Raw genomic sequence first — 18,189 nt, forward strand, 5'->3', positions numbered from 1 at the left:
TTTCTTTCTTAATTTCTCCGCATGTAGCGAGTGCTAATCCGGATACCTAGACAATCTTTCCTTTGAGGAAAAATTCCAAGTTGTTAAAATGTATATATAATTTTTGGCCCCGGAAAATATCGAAATATGGATGCATTTTAACGACGGTGCAGACCTTCGTTTCGGGATAATTGGTGGCTAAACGGTAAGTCGTATTCGAAAACAGATAGCGCAATCACCATTCTATTATTGATACAATTGTTGATACGTTAGATCAAGACCGACTCCAATCCTCGGACCGTAATATAAGAAAAACATGGTGGCCGAAGTAGCCGGATTGCTGGTATTGGCTAACACGAAAATATCACGTACATATTATATAAAAGGCGGTAATTTAACATGATAAATGTAACATCATAGAGAAAATCACTTTTACACGTATGAAGACGCTTCGCCAACAAGTATGCGCCACATATAATCAACTACAATACATATATTCTACTAGATAAGAGACCAACAAGCTGATAATTTAGACATTTCAATTCGTCAAATAACGTTTTCTCTTAGATTTCACTTCGCTGGATAGATGAAAATACATTATATAAAACTTTTTAAATGATATTTCTAACATCATTTTGAATGTTTCAAAATAAATAAAGGTGTGAAATTTCTCGATTTATTCGCTGTCATGAGAACTGTGAAACATAATTTGTTGCCGTAGTTTTGAAGTGGTGGACAATTTCTTAAATTCAGCACCCAATGAATGGGAAGTACACCCGAAATAATAATGTTATTGGCTTTAAGTCCCACTAACTACATTTTTTACGGGTTTCGGAAACGTCGAAGTGCCGAAATTTAATCCTGCAGTAGTTCTTTTACGTGCCAGTAAATATACTGACACGAGGCTGGCGTATTTTAGCACCTTCAAATACTACCGGACTGAGCCAGGATCGGATCTACCAACTTGGGATCAGAAGGCCAGAGCCTTAACCGTCTGAGTCACTCAGATCAAGTATAGTACGCGAAGCTTTTCTTGAGCCCAAGTTCTCATTCAGCACTATGTTGCTCAAGGTTCAAGAAAAGGTTCGCGTACTATACACCCGAAATGATTATGTTAACCCAATGAACGGCCCTGGTAATGTTAATATAATGTTGACATATGCCATAGCAGCACTTCACACAATGATAGTAACCTTAGTAATGAAACGTTCAGACACTAAAGATATAATAGGTTTTCACCCATTAAAGAACATGAATGCAAAAACTCTATTGACTAAACATTGATGTTTAACCACATGGACAAGTTTCAGTCCGGCGCAGTCTGCTTGATAACAGATAGCCACAGCATGAATCGGAAGGTGTTGGTAGTGTAAAACCCTGTGTTACAAACCCAGCTAATCCCTCTAAGTCCTTATTTCTTCTGTGTAACAGTATACAGATTGCTCCATCTGTCACACTTATAAGTTTTGTTATACTCCAAGATCCAGCTAAACATTTCCGCAGGCAAGGCACAGATTATTGTAAAATACACTTGCATCTAAATCAATGGACACTTTGAAGCTCATAGACACTGACGGAATAACACAATATCAGCTATATTCTATCTAAGTTAATATTTTTCGAAGAACACGAATAGTTTGGAAGTAGAGAACTGGCTTCCCTAACCTCAGACTTATTCTCAAAATGATGTATGCACGCTACGGTTTTGCCATGGACTTCAAAATAATCACGATGTATATTCCTAATCGATTTCTCTCATAATGTTCTATTCCGTAGGAAAATTAAGAACAGTTGTATGAGAGGCATTGCCCTAGTTAGACTAAAACCTGGTCCACATAATGCACTCATGTTCTTTTAATGGGTAAAAACACGATCGAAACAAGCACATTCTCACATTACTGTGTATAATTAGAGATCTTATGTATCCACTGACTCATATAAATACACTCGCACACTTATATTCTACAAAGAAACTAACATTTATCGTCAAATTTAATAAAATTACACCGACTACATACGATAACAACAAACCAAAACATACCCACATTTCCAATAATTCCGGCTACTCGATTCGCCATCTTTGAACGATCGAGAGTAGCATTAAGGTCTGAGGATTGGAGTCGGTCTTGGTTAGATAACGTTGCATTTCTCGATTATAATCAAATCTTTCGAACTCGATTGTGACTTGCATTAGGAAAAGTGACCTGTCTTATAATGAAAATTCTCCATCTCTGTTATGAATGGTTGTTGCCAAGTGAGCCTGCTGTTATAGTGGAAACTCCCGAACTCGATTGTGATTGGCAGTAGGAAATGTGGCCTGCCATTATTTTCAGAACTTCCCCAATGCCTACCTTACATCGGAAACAACGTATTTTGTCCTCCTTGCTTTGTTTCTACGATAGCGCTAAGAGGCATGCAATTCAATATAATTTTTCTCACTGCCTTTACAGTGGTTTATGGAGAAATCCGTGTACAATGTGGAATACCGTAGCGAAGCACGAGTACATTTGCTAGTCTATATAAATAAAACCGTAACGACTGTGTGTCTGTACATTGACTATTGTGGCGAAATTTTCATTCAGTTATCCGTTTCATGAGTAATAATTAATGTCCATCTGCATGGTTTTTTTAAACTTCTTCTTCATCGTTTTGCCTCATGACTGAGGCGTCGTTACTATCATAATATCCAGCCCTCTAGCCGATGAACCATACTCCGCCATTCTTCCCTATCTAAAGCTTTCAATGTGGTTACTCTGAGAGAACACTGTAGGGGGCCGTTCACCATGTCAATCCATCGCGTTGGTATTCGTCCTCGTTGTCTGGTTCCCTGGACTTTGCCCTCAACAATCAGCTTTTGTAGACTACCATCTCGGCGCATTATATGTCCAAAGTAGCGTACAATCCGTTGAGAGACCTTACACGATAGACGAACTTTTATCTGAAGTTGGTTAACTTAGGTGTCTGTTTGTTTGTCTGTTTGTCTGAGTTCTTATGACTTGAAAACTACTGGATTTATTTCAACCAAACGTCATATTTAGCATCCACCCGTCCAAAGTTAATTTTTAGGTCCATACTATGTCAAATTCCCGGAATGGACTGGGGGTTTATAGGGAAACGAAACAGTGATTTTACTCTCCCAAAAGATATACAAGACCAACCTGACTGGAAGTCGACCAGCCTTAATGGAAATCCATTTATAAAACTTTTTTTTTCATGTGCTTTTTTTCCATAGGAGGATTAATAAGGGGGATATCATGAACGGTCGGTTTTACAGGCTATAAGCGACCAAGAATATCCATCACTGCTAGGATGTTCTTAAAATTAAACCCAGGTATTCTTTCACATGACCGCGCACAGCGTCTTTTCAGCAAATGTAAAAATTTGCTTCCCCAAAGATCGAGGCTTAGGATGAGAATTTTAAGAACGATTTATTTTGTAAAGTAAATAGTAATTTGTCCGCCTCTGTGGTGTCATGCTTGGTGTGATTAGCTTCCACCCCTAGAGGTCCGGGTTCGATTCCCGTCTCTGCCACGAAAGTTGAAAAGTGGTACGAGGTCTGGAACGGGTTCCACTCAGCCTCGGGAGTTCAACTGAGTAGAGGGGGCTTCGATTCCCTCTTCAGCCATTCGCAAAGTGGTTTTACGTGGTTCCCAATTCTCCTCCAGGCAAATGCCGGGATGGTACATATTTAAGGCCTCGGCCACTTCCTTCCCTCTTCCTTCTCTATCCCTTCCAATCTTCCGATCTCCCTCAAGGACCCTGTTCAGCATAGCAGCTGAGGCCAGCTGGGAGCGGTACTGGTCCTTCTTCACAGTTGTATCCCCGAACAAAAGTCTCACACTCCAGGACACTGCCCTTGAGGCGGTAGAGGTGGGATCCCTCGCTGAGTCCGAGAGAAAAACCAACCCTGGAGCGTAAACGGATTATGAAAGAAAGAACTGTAATTATTCAGCCCATTAACATTTTTCTTGTACTTTTAGCAACACTGCAGAGGATCTGGGAATATATTCATTTTAGCATTGATTCTATTGTTATTATTCCAATGAATGAAGTGTTGCTTGACTTCTGAGTTAGCTGTGTAGCGCGTACAACAACCATGTTCTTAGTGTGTGGTGTTCTGTTACAGACCAATAGCCGGTTCCAAGACAGACATACGAGGGAGGAAAGCACACACACATGTCAACAAAGAGATCCTCGAACTGTGTGAAATTATCAATGAACATGGTGAGCTGGAGGAGGTGGGACCTGGAGAGAAACTAGTGGTCATCAGGTTCGGGGAGCTCTTCTCCGTAAGTATCATCAACAGTACTCATTGTTTTAAATAATAATAATAATGTCCGCCTCTGTGGTGTAGTGGTTAGTGTGATTAGCTGCCAGCCTCGGAGGCCCGGGTTCGATTCTCGGCTCTGCCACGAAATTTGAAAAGTGCTACGAGGCCTGGAACGGAGTCCATTCAGCCTCGGTAGGTCAACTGAGTAGAGGGGGTTTGATTCCTACCTCAACCATCCTCGAAGTGGTTTTTCCGTGGTTTCCCACCCTTCCAGGCAAATGCCGGGATGATACGTAACTTAAGGCCACTGCCGCTTTCTTCCCGCTTCCTTACTTATCCCTTCCAATCTTCCCATCCCCACATATGGCCCCTGCTCAGCATAGTAGGTGAGGACGTCTGGGCGAGATACTGCTCCTCATGTCCAGTTGTATCCACCCGACTAAATGTCTCACGCTCCGAGTCACTGCCCTTGAGCGGTAGAGGTGGGATCCCTCGCTGAGTCCGAGGGAATAACCAACCCTGGAGGGTAAACGGATTAAATAAATAAATAAATAAATAAATAAAAAATAAATAAATAAATAAATAAATAAATAAATAAATAAATAAATAAATAAATAAATAAATAAATAAATAATAACAATTGATACTTGTTTTATGTGTCAGTAGCTACCTACTTTTCCGAGACGCCAAGTTACCGGAATTTTGTAACGACAGGAGTTCTTTACGTCCCAGTAAAATGTACTTAGACAAAGCTGGCGTATTTGAGCACCTTCAAATACCACTGGACTGAGTCGGGATCGAACCCGCCTACTTGAGCTCAGAAGGCGAGCGCTCTACCGTCTGACCTACTCAGCTCGGCACTGCATATTTTATTGAGCGAGTAGATACTGTTAGAATAGTGTCTGGGGAACAGGTAGGCCACTCTATTTAGAGTATACCAGCCGATGAAGGTAAATGTTGCCGGGCTGAGTGGCTCAGACAGTTGAAACGCTGGCCTTCTTACTCCAGCTTGGCAGATTCGATCCTGCCTCAGTCCGGTGGTATTTAAAGGTGCTCAAATTAATCTGCCACCTGTCGGTAGATTTATTGGCACGTAAAAGAATTCTTGCTGGATTAAATTGTGGCAGCTCGACGTCCCCGAAAACCGTAAAAGTAGTTAATGGGACGTAAAGCCAAAAACATTATTATTAATGTATATGTTAATCTGAACTGCTAGTTGAGCACGTGAGTTATCGTCCTTTAAGATGAGATTTTCTCCAAAATGATGGCGACAGGGCTCCATAATTGACTAAATAGTGTCTTCCCTTGACTTTGGAGCATTTACTGTACCGAAACGAGATAGTTTCCCCTTGCTTTCCTCACTAAACAAGAATGCGCTAGTATACTGCATATCAGTCTGCCAAATCCAGTGAAATACATGCCATACACCAACTAACTCTGTGAGCGACACTTTTACATAGTTCATCACTGGGATTGGCTCAGTAATGGATGGCGTAACTATCAGTCCTCATTATTTTATATTGCCAAAGGCAAGGATGAGACTGAGACTGGTCAGTGAAAGTAACAAATTTGTTCTAGTCCATGCCGTCAGACACAGTGCACTACAACCTACATGTGTCACCAGAAATGGATCAGGGCTACTAGGGTATAGTTCTTGCAATTTCCTTGTTAACGACCGGCACACTTCTGAAGCCTAGTTGGCTGGCTGTGTTTACATTCCTTGACCGCGGGGTGCCAGGTTTTCTCCAGCTCGAGACACAGCGTTTTCAACTCTCCGTTTTAACTACTTAGCCTCTGAGAACGAGCAGTGAGACTGGACAGAACCGCGTACAGCTGTGCAACACTGGAGACCTGACAAGCGAGCCGGCTTCAGGACCGGCACGCTTTTGAATTATTTCACGTGGACACTCACTGACAAAGCAAGCATGTTATTGGTAAAGAGCCATCTGATTTTTTTTTTTTTTTTTTACTTTCGAGGGAATACACGTTAAATCTATACTTGTTCTTTTTACTTATTTCCTCACATCTGTGGGGTCGGGGGTGCGAACTGCGTAGCACATGTATATTTGGCCCTATTTTACGGTCGGATAGCCTTTCTCTATATGGACGGATGTGTTCACTATTACGTGTTTTCGTGATAGTGGGTAGTGTGGTGTGTTGTCTGAATTTGAAGAGGAGAATGTTGGGATCAACACAAACAACCAGTCCCCGAGCCAGAAGAATTAATCAGACGCTATTAAAATCCCCGACACGACCGGGAATCGAACCCGGGTTCCAATGAACACAAGGCCTCAACACTGACCATTCAGTCAAGGAGTCGGGCATTTAATGTCTGCACTGACATTCTTAAATAATCCTGGAATTTCTGTGGATCTTTCTTCACTTACTGGTATAAATGATAGGATTCACCGAGTTTCTGCCTTCTGTTATTAAGTGGATGTGCGCTGTACGTTCTGTCAGAACTTGACATCAAGTACAGTTTGCTTGCTACCGTAAGTTCGTCATAACTACTGCTTAACCATGTAACGAACATGCAGGGTGGCTTACTCCTCACTCAGCGCTCATGGCAGTGCTCTTCACTCACCATTCAAAGGTGCACATATACCCTCACTCTTTCTTCATTAACGAGAAAACTTTTTCCACCAGTCATGACAGTGCAGCATTCACGAGAAGGTCGCGTTGTATTCTTTAAATTTAATTTTGATTTTATGCAAATGTTCGTAGTTACCTCTGTACATCATCGTTAAATACAGTAGTAATAGAGAAACAAGTATTAACAAATAATTGATTTTATAAGAACAAAACTATCACCGTATTAACATAGCGAAAAAAAATGTTATAGTTCTCTGGATTGCCGAAGGTTATTTCTTTGTCCCTGAACACTATTTCACGAGAATACTTCTTCATAATATCACCTAATTCTCTATCATTGAGAAGTTTATGCAAAGAAAACAATACTGTGCATATATACGCATGATTTAAATGATTTGATAGAACCTGAGGATGTTCTTGTAGAACGAAACATGTTATTCTTTGTATAATAGTGTGTTTTTTTTACAGGTATGTTTATAGTGTTATAATTTATATTGAAATGTTATAGGTTTGACAGACTGGAAAGTTTTTTATGTCTCATTTGACTAAGTCGACACTGGCAAGTATTATTTCTTTCTTCATAAATTATTTCCACTAAGTCATTTCTCAAATATTTACAGAAATGAAAGGAAATAATTAGGTGATACGACAACAGATTTTGTACAATTCCTACTTTTAGGTTGCTAAAATGGAATTTAAACATTTTTTTTCTCCACATAGTGCGAGGGGACGGGCAACTGATTCCTCCCACCCACCACCCCCACCACCACAATCGCCGCCACTGCTTGAAAAAACTCACCCCAAATGGTTGACTTGAATTCTATTACACGTTCGAGAACTGTTCCTCAGAAAACTCAGACATTTGTGGACGTAATATTCTCTTGTTTCTTGTTACAGATCTACACGTACATATCCAACAAGGTCGTGGGCCTACTACTGAGAGGCAGGAAGCAGAAACTACTGGACTTCGAGGGAGAAACACTGTTTCAGGTACAAACAGTAGCAGAATTCAAGTACAAATCATCTTCATTTAACGTGCTCATCTTAAAAACACAGTAAAGCTTCCCAATAGCCGACACATAAGGGGACGAAAAATCTGTCCGTGTTTGAGAAGAGTCCGTTATTAAGTAACATTGAAATTTTGTGAAAGTCTCCAAAACAAAAAGTATGCTCTGTAGCTAAAACAACGTCTTTGGACGGCAAGCTACAGCCACTTACTGAATTTACACTAATATACAGTATTTTACATGTTCATGAAATACAAAAACAGAGATGTTTCGCCATAACACAGTTCAAATGTGTACAGTGCAGTAAATAATGTCCACAAAAAACGCTACGCTAACTTAGGGAATTGGAGAGTTTTCGCTTTCTTGACACTCTCGATGCTAATTACTTTCTGCATATGTTCTCACTAGAGGCATATTTTTCTCGCATTAACGATAGCCTAAACGCGACAAAAAATATTTTGAAGCGATTTTGAAATATCTTAACGAATCATCTGAATCTGGCTAAGAAATGAGTGATATTTTCGCGAATTACAGCGAATTAAAGGGACGAGGCCAGTTTAAAGCAAAATTTACTTATTTTGTAATAAGTGCGAAAATACAGCGACATTCTCGGAAAATAACGAGCTTGAAATCGTATTCCAGTATCACGTGTGTGAAGGAAAGCAGAAGACAGGATTTCTCATTTCGACAGAAATATCTCTTTATATTAATATTCTATAAAATCTCTTAATGATAAGGCCATGTAGGGTGAAAGCTATGGCCATGTAGGGTGAAAGCTACGGCCATATAGGGTGAAAGCTATGGCCATGTAGGGCGAAAGCTATGACCATATAGGGTAAAAGCAATGGCCATGTAGGGTGAAAGATATGGCCATGTAGTGTGAAAGCTATGGCCATGTAGTGTGAAAGCTATGACCATATAGGGTGAAAGCTACGGCCATATAGGGTGAAAGCTATGGCCATGTAGGGTGAAAACTACGGCCATGTAGGGTGAAAGCTATGGCCATATAGGGTGAAAGCTACGGCCATGTAGGGTGAAAGCTATGGCCATATAGGGTAAAAGCTACGGCCATATAGGGTGAAAGCTATGGCCATGTAGGGTGAAAACTACGGCCATGTAGGGTGAAAGCTATGGCCATGTAGGGTGAAAGCTATGGCCATGTAGGGAGAAAACTACGGTCATGTAGGGTAAAAGTTATGGCCATGTAGGATGAAAGCTACGGCCATATAGGGTGAAAGTTATGGCTATGTAGGGTGAAAGAAAGCTATGGCCATGTAAGGTGAAAGCTACGGCCATATAGGGTGAAAGCTATGGCAATGTAGGGTGAAAGCTATGGCCATATAGGGTGAAAGCTATGGCCATGTAGGGTGAAAGCTATGGCCATGTAGGGTGAAAGTTGTGACCATGTAGGGTGAAAGCTACGGCCATGTAGAGTGAAAGCTATGGCCTATGACCATGTACGGTGAAAGCTACGGCCATATAGGGTGAAAGCTATGGCCATGTAGGGTGAAAGCTATGGCCATATAGGGTGAAAGCTACGGCCATGTAGGGTGAAAACTATGGCCATATAAGGTGAAAGGTACGGCCATGTATGGTGAAAGGTACGGCCATGGAGGGTGAAAGCTATGGCCGTATAGGGTGAAAGCTATGGGCATATAAGGTGAAAGCTATGGCCATATAGGGTAAAAGCTATGGCCATATAGGGTGAAAGCTATGGCCATGTAGGGTGAAAGGGTAATTTGTTACGTATTCTTGATTAGGGCTCTATTATAGTTCTAATCAAGATTACGTAGGGAATAATGAATTATAATCAATGCTGCTTCTCTTTAATTATCGATCTTTCACATAAATAATTCACAAATCTCACGAATTAAGCTTTTAATAACCTTAGAAAAGGATTAAAGCGAAATTAAAGCGATGGAGTCAGCCCTGTTTCGCGAAATACACTCAACTCTCGATTAACTGAGATAATGTAGGTGTTACGGAACCACATTTATTCCATGGACTGCCGTGTCATATCTTACTGGCATATCTATGAACATTACAAGTGACACAACACTGTTTATCTTGTTTGTGTAATCTTTGGTTGTGGTGTGGATCATGGCGTACAATGTATCTCTTGGTCAGTGCAGTGAATTGTAAACTTGTTTTATGTAAATAAATTGGAGCGTTTGTGTTAAATTGTGTTAACGTTACATTATAAGCACTTTTCTCAACATCTGGCGACCGTGACAGGACTAGTTTCCGCGTAAATATGGCAGAAATTATGAAATTGAAAAGTGAACGAACACAATTGCGCCGATTGTTTACACGTGCTGGCAATGACTTTGAACAGAAGTTAAATGCAGAACAACCCACAAGAGAAGAGGTCTCCGCAGGATTCAAGATCTTCGAGGACAAAGCTGAACGATTATTCGTGCTCGATGAAAAAATTCGTGATGTTTGGTACGCCGGAGAGCACGAAGAAGAAGAAGAGATCGCTGCCGAATACGAAATCATGGAGGGATACCGCGAAAGGTGGTTAACCTTAAAGACCAGGTATGAGAATTTTTTGCATGATGACACACTCAGTGACAATGGGGCAAATAGTATTGCTAGTACTAGTTCTAGTAAATCCAGGAATAAAAGAAATTTAAGATTGCCGAAATTAGAACTTAAACAGTTCGATGGAGATGTGCGCAACTGGATAGCCTTCTGGGGGCAGTTCAGAAAGATACATGAGGATGATGAAATCGAGGAAGAGGATAAATTCCAATACCTTTGCCAGGCTACTGTACCCGGGACGTCAGCTAGAGAACTCGTGGAAAGTTTCCCACCCTCAGCTTCAAATTATCAGAAAGCTATAGAGCAATTAAAATCGAGGTTTGCAAGAGATGAACTTCTGATTGAGATTTACGTTCGTGAACTCTTGCAATTAGTACTTCAAAAGAGTAGCATGCTAAACGATATAAGTCTACGGAGTCTTTTTGATAAACTGGAGACCCAGTTAAGGGCACTAGAGTCACTAGGGGTTACTAGCGATAAATATGCGGCAATGCTCTACCCGCTTGTAGAATCAGCACTACCAGATGACATTTTGAAAGCATGGGAGCGGTCTCGTATGTCGCAGGCATGTAAGAAGGGTGACCAATCTAATTATCTCGAGACACTTTTGAGATTTTTGAGACAAGAGGTAGAAAGTGAAGAACGTCTCCTTCTGGCTCGTTCTAATTTCCTAGGTGGCTGTGGGAGTGCATCGCAAAACAACAAAGAAAAGCTACCGACAGCAGCAGTAATTTTCTCGAGTGAAGAGAAAAGGGGTGATAGGGCATGTATTTGGTGCGATAAAGGGAACCACATGTCTCAGGACTGTTTTAAAGCTAGAGGTCTCACTACAGAGAAAAAACAAGAAGTTTTGAAAAAGAAAGGAGCATGTTTCCATTGCCTCAAGGTGGGTCATAGTGCAAAAAAGTGCAAAGTTGTGCTCAAGTGCTTGATTTGTTGCAAGGGGCATCACACTATTATGTGCAAGGGTTTAAAGGATATAATTCCAGTCGATAGCAGCAAGAAAAGTTCAGTTGAGAAAGGAAACGAACCAGGTAGAACAGAGAACTTACTGTCTCATCAAAAGGGTCAGACATTGTTGCAAACTTTGGTGGTTAAAGTGTCGGTGGACAAGGTTGTTAAGTTGGCAAGAGTGTTACTAGACTCGGGATCTCAAAGATCATACATCACGAAGGACAGTGTTCACAAGCTTGGGCTGAAGAAGATAGGGGAAGAGACGTTAATACATAATCTGTTTGGTGGAGTAGAGACAGGGCGGGAAGTGCATGGTATTTATGAAGTTACTCTTAGAAGTTTAGATGACAAATTTGAGTGCACCATTCCTATGTTGGACCAACAGAAAATTTGTGATTTTGTACCCCGGCTTGAGACACAGCGGTATTACCCAGTGCTTCGAAACCACAACATAATCTTATCAGATGTAGGCTATAATGTTCCTGAGGTAAAGATATTACTTGGGGCAGACGTAATGGGGCAACTGCTAACAGGCTGCAGATTAGTTTTAGATGACACGATGGTTGCTCTCGAAACTAAGCTGGGCTGGACGGTGATGGGGCAGCGTAGAATATTCAGCAACTGCAATACAGTAACTGACCTCTTTAGTATGGCAGGTTTTAATGTAGCTGATTTGTGGCGTCTGGAAGCCATAGGCATTAGCGACCCGGCAGATGTCAAAACCAAAGAAGTTCTAGAAGCAGAGACACTTGAATTCTTCGAGAAGACAGTGAAAGTTGACCAAGAAGGAAGATACGAGGTTTGCCTTCCCTGGAAAGAGGGGCACCCGCAGCTGAGGGACAACTACGATCTAGCGGAGAAGAGATTGTTGAGTGTAAGCAAAAGACTAGAAACCATTGGCAAGTTGGAAGAGTATGATGAAATCTTTCGTGAATGGCTGCGGGAGGGCATAGTGGAAATGATACCCTCTGCCAGCAAGAATGATGGTCACTACCTCCCTCACCAGCCAGTAATAAAGGAATCTAGTATGACCACCAAAATTAGGCCTGTGTTCGATGCCTCAGCCCAAGATAAAAGAGGCAACTCACTTAACAACTGTCTGGAAAAGGGGCCCAATTTGGTGGAATTAATACCCAAGCTGTTGATACAATTCAGAAAACATGCTATTGGAGTGACAGCTGATATCAGAAAGGCATTTTTACAAATCAAGCTAGCCCAAGGTGACAAGGATTTTTTAAGATTTCTTTGGTGGAAGGACTGTCGTAACAAAGAGGTGGCAATCCTCAGGCACTGCAGAGTTGTCTTTGGAGTGTCGTCTAGTCCATTTCTACTGGGTGCGACTATATCACATCACTTGAGACATGCGCCTGAGGAACTGAATAGTACTGCAGAGCGACTCAGAGACTCTTTCTACGTGGACAACTGTGTTACCAGTGTAGCCAATGAAGAACAGTTGCAGAAATTTGTGAGGGAAGCTACTGCACTGATGTCTACAGCACAATTTGATCTTCGCGGATGGATCAGCAGCCCCGTTCATCAAGAAGACAGAGCTGCTATGCAAGATGGAGTTGTTCCAGTCCTGGGTCTCTTATGGGATGTCACTACAGATGAGCTTCTCTGTGATGTCAAAACCATTGCGATGACCACTTGTCGAGTTACCAAGAGGAATCTGTTGTCTGTGGCTCAGCGTGTTTTCGACCCAATTGGCTTCACATGTCCGTCTACCTTACTACCAAAGCTGATGCTGCAAGAAACTTGGAAACACAAATTTCGATGGGATGAAGAGCTTCCGGATAGCATTACAAGTAAATTCAAGAACTGGGTGGAGCAGATGCAATGGTTAGCTAGATGTCGCCTTCCAAGGAGAATGGTACAAGTGGACTGGGGAGCGGAAGATATCAGTCTTCATGTATTTTGTGATGCGAGCAAACTTGCTTATGCAGCTTGTGTATTCTTAAGGGCAAGGAGAGGCGCAGAGGTATCGGTCCAGTTGGTCCAGGCTAAGGCGAGGATTGCTCCTGTCAAACATGTCACTATACCACGTTTGGAACTGTTGGCAGCAGTCATTGGTACCAGAATTTCTACCCAAGTGAGAGAGGCATTGGGACTACAACGGTGCAGAACATTCTTTTGGAGCGACTCGTCAGTAGCCTTGACTTGGATAAAGCAGGCGGACAACTGGAGTACATTCGTGGGTAACCGTTGTCATGAAATACGACAGTACACCAATACTGAGGATTGGCGCCACCTACCGGGGACTCTGAACGCAGCAGATCTTCCATCAAGGGGATGCAGTCCAAAGGCACTCTTTGAGAGCAAATGGTGGGAAGGACCACGGTGGCTAAAGGATAATCCAGAGCAGTGGCCTTTTTATGAAATTGCCGCACCTGAAGACGAAGTCAATATTGAGAAACGGAAGACAGTTATATCGAGTGTGGCGTGTAGTTCACCTGACTTTTGCTCGCGTCTCTTGTATTTCTCAAGTTATGTCAAGATAGTCAGAATGATTGGTTGGATCATCAGATTCTTCCGCAACCTTACTAAGGCAAAACAAGCAAGAAGAGGTGAACTCACTGGTGAAGAAATGCAACAAGCCGAGAACACCTTGTTGAGAGTTGTGCAGCAGGAATGCTTTCGAGATCACGAGCAGGAACTTGAGAAGAAAGTCAGGGTATTCAAGGACGAAATGGGAGTTCTGAGGGTTGAAACAAAACTTACCTTTGGGGAAGAAAGTGAAGCATTCACGAAACCCGTCTTGTTGCCGTCAAACCATGCCATCGTGACCAGATTGGTTTGGGACGAACATCATCGGTCACAGCATGCAGGGCTACTGACGCTGTTAGCTAGACTCAGGGAAAGATTCTGGATTCTTGGAGTTAGGAAAGTGGCAAAAAGAGTTATTGCAAGATGTGTCAAATGTAAAAGGTACAAGGCTAGTCCTACAGCACCAGCTTTTGCTCCTTTGCCCAAGGATAGAGTGGGCTCAACAGCAGCTTTCGAGGTCTCGGGAGTGGATTATGCTGGACCGCTGTACCTGAAGTCTGGAGAAAAGGCGTGGGTTGTATTATTTACTTGTGCGGTGTATCGTGCGATACATCTGGAGCTGGTGCAGTCTTTGACAACTGATGCTTTCATTCTGGCGTTAAGAAGATTCATTGCCCGGCGTGGAAGAATTTCTGTGCTGTACTCAGACAACGGGACCAATTTCATAGGACTTAATAATGCCCTGAAAGCGTTGGATTGGGATGAGATTGTCACCCACTCGGCTGTGAGAAAGATTACTTGGAAATTTATCCCACCTACAGCAGCCTGGTGGGGAGGATGGTGGGAGAGACTAATCAGAACAGTGAAAGAACTACTGCGTCGAATCTTGGGACGAGCCTCTGTGTACTATGAAGAGTTATATACTGTGTTATGTGATTGCGAGGCGACGATCAACTCTAGACCACTTACATACATTGCGGACCATTCGTCTGAACTAAAGCCTTTGACACCAGCAACATTTCTGCAGGGTATTGCTACAAATGAGACACCAGATTTGGATGCAGTTGACAAGGTTGACTATGTTAAACGATGTAGGTACCTCCAGAAACTACGTGAGGACCTACGACAAAGATTCAGGAATGAATACTTGGCGCTCCTAGTTCACCACGGTCAGAGGAAGACCAACAGCATCAAGGTGGGAGATGTGGTATTGATAGGAGCAGATTCCACAAAACGTATCAACTGGCCCCTCGCGGTCGTCGTGGAAGTGTATCCAGGGAAGGATGAAGTAGCAAGAGTAGCCAAACTGAAGACATCTGAGGGAGAGCTGATCAGACCACTCCAGCGTCTCTATCCATTGGAGGTGCACACAACTCCAGAGGATTGGAAGCAGCCTGAAACTGTGACTATCACTTCGCCTGAGACAAAGCCTCCACATGAAGAATTCAAATTGTCAAAAGGGGGGCGGAGAATTAAAGTGCCATCAAGACTTGATTTGTGAATACTCTTGATGTGACCTTGCTTTTGTGTTCATTTATTTATTGTGTTATGTGTTTTTGTTTCAGTTGTGGTACGGAGTATTTTGCAATTGAAAATAACAATTGCAAGGTGGGAGGATGTTACGGAACCACATTTATTCCATGGACTGCCGTGTCATATCTTACTGGCATATCTATGAACATTACAAGTGACACAACACTGTTTATCTTGTTTGTGTAATCTTTGGTTGTGGTGTGGATCATGGCGTACAATGTATCTCTTGGTCAGTGCAGTGAATTGTAAACTTGTTTTATGTAAATAAATTGGAGCGTTTGTGTTAAATTGTGTTAACGTTACATTATAAGCACTTTTCTCAACAGTAGGGTTAAGGCTTCCCGGATAAGTAAAATCGCTGTTAACCCGCAAAAAGTTAAAAATAGAACAGCCATGCCTAAAGTACAGTTAAAATGATAATAAATGACACTACTGTATTGTTTTTTATTAACTCACCCAATACGTTGCAGCAAACGTAGCACTTAGCATAATTAATAAACGGAAAAATAAACAGCAATTTTTGTTGAAACTAATAAGGCACAGAAAAATATTCAGACTACCTAACTTTACTGTTTCTGAAAATAATCAGTGATGGTTTCCTGGTTTTATGCTGTGCACTTTTGATATCGCAGTTAAGCCGCAACACGGTTGATCCGATTACGGTAAATCGAGAGTTGAGTGTAACGCGAAAAATTGTTTCCTTCTTGCGAAATTGAACCTAAATTAATGCGAAATTGTTCTCACGTTATCTGCTGGAGTTCCGTAGATGTAGGTTGAGAGCATTGAATTCATTCATTCATTCATTCATTCATTCATTCATTGTCCCATATGGAATGTTCTCAACTTATCTGCCGGAGTGTCGTAGATGTAGGCTGAGAGCACTGAATTCATTCATTCATTCATTCATTCATTCATTCATTCATTCATTAACGAATGCTCTCTTCCCTGCTGGTAGCTATCCGTGACTAGAAAAGAGGAGTGTTTATCCACTCACGAAATCCAATCCAATCAGGCAATTCATGTATTCAGCCAGTCACTCTTTAATTCCTTCACGCATGTAATAATAAAAGCTCTCTCCCCAGTTGGTAGGTATGCATGACTGGGAGAGAGACCTCTTTTCATGCATGCATGAATGCAGGTCATTCACTAATCATGCACTTATGCATTAATCATTCATTCATTGTCATGCTTTCATCCACATGGAATGTTCTCACCATATCTGCTGGAGTTCTATAGATGTAGGTGGAGAGCATTCATTCATTCATTCATTCATTCATTCATTCATTCATTCATTCATTCATTCATTCACTGTCATGCTTCCATCCACATGGAATGTTCTCATCATATCTGCTGGAGTTCTGTAGATCTAGATAGAGAGCATTCAACTCATTAAATCACTCAATCACTTATTAATTAATTAATGAATTAATTATTTCATTCGTACATTGTCATGCTTTCATCCACATGGAATGTTCTCATTATACCTGCTGTAGTTCTGTAGATCTAGGTGGAGAGCGTTCAGCTCATTCATTCATTCATTTATTCATAATGTTTATTGTAAACTAAGGATAACACTGTTCAGACTCGTGACACAAATAAATACTTGCACTAACACGAATTAATAAGGGTAAGATACATGTTGTCCTAGACTAGATAACAATGTTAACGACTAGGACAAAAACAAAAGTCTTCGAAACTACAATTTAGAGATCAAGTGTAATTATTGTGCAGGCGTAATCCTAATAAATTAATTGTAACAAAATTATGCATGTATCAAATTTGGAATGCAGTATATGGTTACTCTCTCCCCAGTTCCTGGACTGGAGCTAGGGGATGAGAGTATTCCATACTACTTTCTCCTTGTGCATATCAAGGTCATTTGAAATGCGTAATCCTTCTGCGTCACCTTCGTTCAGGAAGTAGAGCTTCACACCCCTTCAGCAGCTTGTTTTACATTTTCAAAACACTGCACTCACTCTTTTAGAGTTACCGAGCAACACAGGCGCGCGGGATGTGTCACGCAGCTATCAACTTGGATTCAGGAGATACTGGGTTCGAACCCCATTGTCGGCAGGCCTGAAGATGGTTTTCCGTGGTTTCCCATTTTCACACCAGGCAAATCCTGGGGCTGCGCCTAAATTAAGGCCACGATCGTTTCCTTCCCACTTCTAGCCCTTTCCTATCCCATCGTCGCCATAAGACCTATCTGTGTCGGTGCGACGGAAAACAAATTCTAAAAATAAAAATAAAATATTTTAGAGCTCTTATCTAGGTAGTAGGTATAAATGCCCGCGTCCGATTTTAGGAATATCCGGTATTAAGAAGTTATTTTCCCTTAATAGTCCCGGTTATTCTGTCGGGGATTTGAATATTGTCCGCTGTTCAGAAGTTGTAAGGGAAGTTTCACTGCATTCATACTCATTATCATCAGGTAGTCATTTCGCCATGGAAATGGATTTTTTTAAAGCATACTATGCCGAAATTCGTATGTTTATGTTCTTCAGAATAATGTGGAATATTGCCTCCAATAAATTGTCTTCTTGAATTCAAACTTGATCTTCATGTTATGATTTTTCCTTCATCTTCTTTATCTGTTTACTCTCCAGGGTCGGTTTTTCCCTCGGACTCGGCGAGGGATCCCACCTCTACCGCCTCAAGGGCAGTGTCCTGGAGCTTCAGACTCTGGGACGGGGATACAACTGGGGAGGATGACCAGTACATCGCCCAGGCGACCTCACCTGCTAGGCTGAAGAGGAGCCTTGTGGGGGATGGGAAGATTGGAAAGGATAGACAAGGAAGAGGGAAGGAAGCGGCCGCGGCTAGTTA

The 18,189-nt window shown here is 41.8% G+C and overlaps 1 protein-coding gene across 1 annotated transcript in view; it reads left to right on the forward strand.

The window, feature by feature from the left end:
- Positions 1–18,189, forward strand: part of LOC136876457 (actin-binding Rho-activating protein) — a 131,877-nt gene that overhangs the window by 103,763 nt on the left and 9,925 nt on the right. The window contains exons 3-4 of the mRNA XM_067150441.2: positions 4,106–4,268; positions 7,739–7,831. Coding sequence (XP_067006542.2) covers positions 4,106–4,268; positions 7,739–7,831 — 256 coding nt within the window. The remainder of the gene's footprint in view (positions 1–4,105; positions 4,269–7,738; positions 7,832–18,189) is intronic.

Source organism: Anabrus simplex, chromosome 6 (genome assembly GCF_040414725.1).
Source record: "Anabrus simplex isolate iqAnaSimp1 chromosome 6, ASM4041472v1, whole genome shotgun sequence".
In the NCBI taxonomy this organism is placed as follows: Eukaryota; Metazoa; Arthropoda; class Insecta; order Orthoptera; family Tettigoniidae; genus Anabrus; species Anabrus simplex.